This window comes from Ipomoea nil, unplaced genomic scaffold, assembly GCF_001879475.1.
Source record: "Ipomoea nil cultivar Tokyo-kokei standard unplaced genomic scaffold, Asagao_1.1 scaffold1110, whole genome shotgun sequence".
In the NCBI taxonomy this organism is placed as follows: domain Eukaryota; kingdom Viridiplantae; phylum Streptophyta; class Magnoliopsida; order Solanales; family Convolvulaceae; genus Ipomoea; species Ipomoea nil.
This window is the reverse complement of record NW_017617538.1, coordinates 18,380-26,645: the sequence shown is the minus strand read 5'-3', so window position 1 is coordinate 26,645 and position 8,266 is coordinate 18,380. Positions and strand designations below refer to the sequence as shown.

At 37.7% G+C, this 8,266-nt stretch overlaps 1 protein-coding gene across 1 annotated transcript; it reads left to right on the top strand.

Annotated features, from left to right (window-relative positions):
* Positions 1-4,306: 4,306 nt before the first annotated feature.
* Positions 4,307-7,881, top strand: LOC109183355 (4-coumarate--CoA ligase-like 7). Its single transcript, XM_019333436.1, has 6 exons — positions 4,307-5,446; positions 5,917-6,106; positions 6,524-6,669; positions 6,882-6,949; positions 7,041-7,143; positions 7,550-7,881. Exons 1-6 carry the CDS (start codon positions 4,451-4,453, stop codon positions 7,661-7,663), a joined length of 1,617 nt encoding a protein of 538 aa, XP_019188981.1. The 5' UTR covers positions 4,307-4,450; the 3' UTR covers positions 7,664-7,881.
* Positions 7,882-8,266: the final 385 nt, after the last annotated feature.

The window sequence follows — 8,266 nt, the reverse complement described above, 5'->3', positions numbered from 1 at the left end:
TCTACGATGGAGTGTATGCGATAGTGTTCGTGAGGGAGTAGCTGCTGTCTTCTGATGTCTTTGAGAGATTTTAGGACTTAGGGTTAAAAAGGTTTTTTAATTTTAATTTAATTCTAATTTTGTAGTCAAAACGCAGCGTTTAAGTAGAAAAAAAATAAAATTTAATTAAAATATTGCGACGGAATCTAGGTGGTCGCAATTTCCGTTGCCATATTTAGTCCATAATCCAAAATTTAATTCATTTAAGGACGGAACCAAATCGGTCGCCAATTCCGTCGCCATTTAACGACGGAACACAAATCGGTCGCCTTTTCGATCGCAAAATGGACAACGTAAATTACTTCCGTCGCCAATTCGGTCGTGAATATTTGCCGCCAATATTTCGCGGACTTTATCTTATCTTTGCGCCAAGATACACGATGGAATTTAATTCCGTCGCCGTTTCCATCGCCATTTCGCAACGGAATGTAGTTGGTCGCAAATTCGGTCGCTAAATGGCGACGGAATATAGTCCGTTGCGAATTTCCGTCGCGATTCGCGATTTTTCTTGTAGTGTACCACCTTAAATAATTTTACCAAAACATAACACATCAAACTAAAGCTAAAATAAAGTTGTCAGCCATGGGAATTGATCCCAATCACCATACACACTGGTGCTCAAACTAGTGAGTTACTACGGACCATGGTGATAAATCTTGTCTAGATCCGTTACTAAGGTTCGTGAGTTTCCTAGAACAAAGCTTATGCTTACTGCCTTCCTAACAACACTTTAACAAAAACCAACATAGTTGGCATGGTGGTTTAGCACCTCGTCCCTTAAGCATGAGGTTTGGGGATTTGATCCCCACCCATGTGAATGGAGCAACCATTTGGCTAGTCCCCTACCACTTAGTATGCTGACCGTAGGGACGGGGGATTAGTCATTTGGCTATTGGCTAGAGGGATACTTTTGGGCAACAAAAAAAAAAAACAACACTTCAACAAATATTCAATTCTCCGAAATATATGTATAAACACTTGAACAACTAAATCACATATCGGGAATTCATGGGTTATACCTCAAGCTTTTCAACCTCAAGAATCCTTCCATCTCCAACCTCAAGCTAGGTCTTCTCTCAAAGACAAGCTAACCAAAGGAAATGGGATGATAGAATGAGAGAAGATATCTTACCAAGTCTTGGACCTAGGTTTTTGGAAGATGAACTTCAAAGATGAAGGAGATGAAGACGATATGGAAAGGAAGAGGGAGTCACGAGAGGGAGAGGTGAGGCTGCCAAAGTGAAGGAATGAAATGACTAAGAGTTAGGGTAAAATAGTGCTCTTTTGTTACTAGGGTTGAGGGGTAAAAATGTAATTGCTTACTTTAAAATATCTCAACAAATGCTTTGGCTTGTAGAAATATCAAGGTTCACCTTATATCATGAACCATGGTCTTAAAAATAATTTTAGACAACTTGGGGTCAAAAATAGATTTTCTAACAGATAGTTTCTAATTAAAACACTTGGTTCAGGTTTCACAAGTTCCTCTCCGGTTTCACTCATATTGACTTTTTGAGTCAAAACTTGATACATAAATATACGCGAAACTTAGAATTTTCGAAATAGAATATTCTCAGTGTCGAATTTATTTAAAAACTCGATTTAAATTATTTAATCCAAACACCATTTTCGAAATAAAATTTTTGAAAGAGTGAAAATAGCTATTTTTGAATTTATTGAATAGAATTTAGGAAAATTATTTTTGGGTTGTCACAGTTATCACTATGAATAAGGAACAAGATAAAGAAAGAGTTGATCAAGTGGAAGTGCAAGAGAATGTCTTTGTTGCTAGTCAAAGCAATCTTCTTGAAAAGTGCAAAGACCCAGGTATGTTTATTATTCCGTGCATGATAAGTGGTGTGAAACTTGAAAAAGTTATGTTAGATATAAGAGCTTCTATCAACGTCATGTCATATTCTGTTTATACTTCTTTAAATCTTGGACCCCTAAATAAAACTAGTGTAGTAATTCAATGGCTAATGGATCTACTACATATCATAGAGGTGTGATGGAGAATTTGCTTATTGAAGTTAATGGCCTTGTTTGGTTAGTGGCGGATCCGCCAAAATTTTAGAAATCCATCATTTTGGTGTTTTGACTTCAGTCAAAATGCCAAAAATCGTGTTTAGTAACTCAGCGGTTTGTGGTTTGCTCCAAACCGCTGAATCCTAAACGCTACTAAGAGGGGGTTGGCGTTTTGGGGAAGGATTTTCCTTCCCCAAAACACCCTCCATTTTATTAAAAAAAAAAAACTTTATTGTAAGAAAAATCAATTGACATCTTGTCGGGATTGTCACTATAAGCCATATGAGATTAGGACTATAAGAATTAAAAATATAGGACTAATATACGATTATAAGAAATTAAAAATATATAAATTGAAATTGAAAATTTAGGTATTGAAATTTGAGAGGTTGAAAGAAATCAAAGAATGAAATATAAATGAGTAATAAAATATATAAAGAGTAAGAGGATGTATAGAGAATTGTTATGAGTAAGAGTAAAAGAGTGTTAAATTGAGAATTTTTGTTGATAAAAATAAATTGGGTAATGGATATTTATAGAGTATATAAGAATTTTTTTTTTTTTTTTAAAAATAGCCTTTGACCAGTGCAACGGCCAATTTTTTTGTGGTTGCATTGACCGTCTGGTTGATCAATAGCAATCATTATTGTATGGACCATGGTTCACACAAGTTGTGTGGACTATATTTTGTATATTATAAAATAATGTACATTCAGTACAAAAATAATGTACATTCAATACAAAAATAATGTACATTTAGTATATTAAAAATGTACTTTTTTGTTATGGTCCACATAATACTGTATGGACCATGGTCTACACAATAATTTGCCGAGCAATAGCCTCTGCCGGATACCAGACCTAGCTTAGCCTCCGATAGAGGCCAGTTGCAACGTGCAACGACCAAAGGCTAATTTGGCCGTTGCACGTCGCTAGACAAAATTACTTCTTTTTTTTTGCCGTGGGTGATGGCGCATGCGTTTGTTCGGACCTAGATCAATGTTTGAGCCGTATTTGGGCTTGGGCCTCGGGTCGGTCCCATGCTAAACTCCGAGCCTTTTTAAAGGGCAATTTATATCCTACACCACGGCGCGCGTTGCACTGTGCGCCCAGATGCAAAACGACGTCGTTTTAATTTTATTTTTTTTTTTTGAAATTTTTCGCCCCAGTGAATGACAGTAATTTTTTCTATCAAAAAACCTGTTGTTCAAAAATGTACTTAATGTTATACTAGAATACATATAATTGTATACATGAATGTACATAATTATATAACAAAATATACATACTCTTTTTAAAAGATAATACACATAATCTAACATAATACATAATAAACATAAACTTTTAACATAATACACATCAACTCTTAACATAATACACACAAATTTTCTGATTCGGATGTACATAATTGTATAAAAAGAATGTACATAATTGTATAAAAAATGTACATAACTGTATGAACAAATACACATAATTGTGTGAACAAATACACATAATCACAGCAACTTCCTACCGCGCCTCCCAAAAACGACGTCGTTTTGAGAGGCGCGCAGCGCACAGTGCTACGCGCGCCGTGGTGTAGGGTATAACGATTGTTTTTAAAGGACTTGAATCGACCCTTTATAATTAAATTGGTTTCGGTTCGAGCTAAGTCCGGTCCAACTTCAGTAAAAACCAAACTCATTTTTATCAGGTAAATTCGGTTAAAGTACCTACAAGGTCCCTGTACTATAATGTTTTGTTCAATTTAGTCCTTATATTTTTATTTTGTTCAATTTAGTCCTTATATTTTTATTTTGTTCAATTTAGTCCTTATATTTTTATTTTGTTCAATTTAGTCCCTGTACTTAACGATGTTAATATTATCGTTAGCTTAGGTTACGTGGCGCTGATGATATTTATATTCCTACTCATATATTACTTTGTAAATATTTAAAATTTATTATTTTTACCACCAATATATTAAATTAGTATGTCCAAAATACATAATTACGACCATGTTCGTAATGAGATTTGGACAATTGTCCTTAATTTTACCACTTTTTAAAGTAGAGGAACTAAATTAATCAGAATCAAGGTACAAGGACTAAATTGAACAAAACACTATAAAGGAACTTCATAGGTACTTTGACCAATAAATTCAGATTAGTTCGACCTTGAACCTGTGGGCTGTGGCCACCTCCACTGTTATTTTTCATTTTTATTTCGCTCAAGCGGATTATCAAAAGTCGCTGCGATCTACATACAGCCATACAGTGCTGTTTATGTATTTGCGTGTTTTGCCCACACTCTCGGAAACGCTCTCGTCATTCTGCGTCAGCAATCCGATAAGTACTTGCTCTCTCCGGCGAATTTCACAAATTTCCATTTTCTCCGAATCTTAGCTATGGAAAAGTCTGGGTACGGCCGCGATGGAATCTACAGATCTCTCCGGCCGCCGATTGTCCTCCCGCGGGACCCCAACCTCTCAATGGTCTCCTTCCTCTTCCGGAACATTTCTCAGTACCCGGACCAACCGGCCATCCATGACGCCGACACCGGCCGGACATTGACTTTCTCCCAGTTGAAATCCCAGGTCTCAAGAGTCGCTCATGGCTTGAAGCATCAACTGGGTGTTAGGAAAAACGATGTCGTTCTTATCTTCTCTCCCAACTCCATCGACTTCCCACTCTGCTTCTTGGGCGCCATCGCCGCCGGGGCCATTGCCACGACCGTGAATCCAATGTATACAGTTCCAGAGCTTTCCAAACAAATCAAGGATTGTAGCCCAAAGCTCATCGTCACCGTTCCCCAATTGCTCGACAAAGTCAAAGGCTTCAACTTGCCGGTTTTGGTTCTGGGTCAGGAAAAAACTTCCATTTCCGGCCTCACGTATTTCACCGATCTGGTCAAGAACTCAGGGTCATTGAATTTTGACACCATTTCTATAAACCAGAGCGATACAGCCGCGTTGCTGTACTCTTCTGGGACGACGGGGTTGAGTAAAGGCGTAATCTTGACTCACCGGAATTTCATCGCGACGTCTCAGATGGTGGCCGCGGATCAAGACGCGGCGGGGGAGCCGCAAAACACGTTCTTGTGTTTCTTGCCGCTGTTTCATGTCTTCGGGCTTTCAATTATCTTGTATTCACAGCTGGCCAGGGGGAATTCTGTGGTAACTATGGGAAAATTTGACCTGGAGATGATCTTGAAAACTGTGGATAAGTATAGAGTGACGCATATGTGGGTTGTGCCTCCCATCATTCTGGCATTGGCTAAGAACAGTGTGGTCAAGAAGTATAATCTGACATCTCTGAGGCAGATTGGGTCTGGTGCAGCACCCCTGGGGAAGGAATTGATGGAAGAGTGTGCCAAGAATTTCCCTCAGGCTACTGTAATTCAGGTAGTTTTTAGTTTCTTGAAGAAATCTGTATATAATTCAAAGAATACGACCTGTTTTAGGCTTAGTATTTTTTGGGTGACCAAGAAATCCGTAGCCACTATCCGAGACCGGATAAACACCCTGTGACCCTAGTCGGTAAAGGATCAAAATGAAGTAAACCAGCCTATGTTGCTCATTGCCCATAGCTGATCGGTTCAAATTAAGAAGGCTGGAAGGGTGTACACCGGTAAACCCTGCCTTGTGACCCTAGCCGGCAAAAGAACAAGGAGGTAGACCAGTCTAGGTTGCCCATTGCCCATATCAAAAAGACTGGGATTTGAACTCGTGACCTTGTGTTTTTAGTCAATCTTGACTGGGGTTACCCCGTTTTAGGCTTAGTATTTGATTGACAACATAAATGTTTTCTGAGCAGCTTAGTGATTGGAAAATGAATTGTGATGAGAAAAGCAGTAAATAAGTGTTAATTGTAGGGATATGGCATGACAGAAACTTGTGGAGTTGTGTGTATAGAGAATACAAGAATTGGTCCAAGACACTCCGGGTCAGCTGGATTGCTGGTTTCAGCAGTGGAGGCGCAAATCGTTAGTGTTGATAAACTGCAGCATCTTCCTCCTGGTCAGTTGGGGGAGATTTGGGTACGAGGTCCTAACATGATGCAAGGTATATTGTTTCTAGTTATCTTATTGTATAGTCATGTATACCGCTGTTCACTGTCCTGTTTTAATTTGATTCTCCTATTTTGATAGGGTGTAAATATGTAATATTCTGAAGACAAGTAAGTGCGATTGTTCATTTGAAATGGATCGTGTAGACTATAAATTGATTCATATTATAAAAAAAAGATAGGAATGTGGGATCTTTGTTAAGAAGTGGTCGGTTATGAGCAACCTAGACTGGTTTACCTCCTTTTGGTCCGGCTAGACTCAGAATGCAGGGTTTATTGCACACCCTCGAATAGTGGCTGTGTTTCCCTCGTGCATAGTGCATATTGAGATCTATGTGCCTGGAAAGTAGCCGCATTATGTTTAGTGTAACTGTATTCTTACGGAACCATATATCACTGTATTTCATTTTCAGGTTATTACAAGAATCCACAGGCTACAAAGCTTACAATAGATAAGCAAGGCTGGGTCCATACTGGAGATCTTGGATACTTTAACAAGGATGGAATGCTATATGTTGTTGACCGTATCAAGGAGCTGATTAAGTACAAAGGTTATCAGGTAAGTTTGTGATGATAACTGAGTTTTGTTTGAATCCTTAATTTTGCCGTCAACTTTCAGACCATTGTTTTCTGTTTATAAGAACAACATTTAGTGAAATTTGATATAACAGCTGTGTTCTTTTAGCGCTAATACTGACGATTAATTCCTAAAATTACTTATTTGATTTGACAATGTCAGAGGTTGCTCATTTCAACTTTGATTGTCACCAGGTCGCACCAGCAGAGCTCGAAGGTCTGCTCGTTTCTCATCCAGAAATACAGGATGCTGTTGTCATCCCGTAAGTTGCACGCTATTTAACAACTTGAGAGTTTTATGCAGTACTCAAACGTGACGATACTGAAATACTTAAACTGTCGTTTTTCTTACAGATACCCGGATGCAGAAGCTGGTGAGGTCCCAGTTGCATATGTTGTTCGCTCCCCGAACAGCTCTCTGACTGAAGAAGATGTCAAGAAGTTCATTGCAGGCCAGGTAATATCCTCGTTATTATTAAGTCACGTTAGGTGTTATTACAAAAAAGAAATATCTTCAATAGGATAACGAAATTCGAGCCTAAAAAGACGATAGTAGTATTTGTTGAGCATATAACCATTAATGTGCAATCCAACTATCAGCTTAGGCTTTTAGTTGAGATGGAGCACATACTTCAATTGTTTAAATTATGTGAAAGAATATATATTAATGTGAGAAGAAAAGCATCGAAATTTTTATCCTTTTGATTCTTTTCGGGATAAAGCTAAATTTGAATTCTCACGGACCATAAGGAATTGCAATCCTAGTCTTAGTCCAATATTGTTGTCTGGGGATGAAGTGGAGTACAGAAATGCTTTAATTTTGTGCTTTGTACAGTCATTCTGCAAATTCCATCTTTGTGCAGGTTGCGCCATATAAGAGATTGCGCAAGGTGACGTTTATAAACAGCGTCCCAAAATCTGCCTCGGGGAAGATTCTTAGACGGGAACTGATCGAAAAGGTACGAGCAAAACTCTAATGGTATAGTGGTTTGTTATTCTGGAGAATAACTGAATACATCTGTTGCTAGAGAACCTATTCATAGTATATTATCAGGCAATAAACTTGTACTCATGTTGTAAACTTGGAGGATAAGTGGCTTCAAGTGAACATAAATTCCAACTATTTGTAGCTGCTTCATGGCATATACACACACACAAGAAGTTTACTATTTACAAGTTGATGTTACATCTTGTTTGAACATTTTTACTGCCAAAGATTTGGTAGTTTTTGACAAATTATATCGTGGAATGGATTTCACCATGCGCATTGTGAACCCTAGTCTAAATTATGTACTGTTAACATATTATGTACTTTTTCAATTAACAAATTATGTATATTTAGTTATAACTGGATGTACATAATCTGTTAACTTTTCGTCTCTAAGTTATAGGGTAATTGTAGGATTCGCTCTTGCTTTTAAATCGTGTTCATTTTTCGTCCCTAGGTTATAATTGATATTTGCAAATTTGTACTTTGCAATATTACGACCAACAAGTAGGGACAAATCCTACAATTACTTTATAACTAAGGGACGAAAAGTTTAATTTTTTCTCTAAATGTACATAATAACTTAATTGTA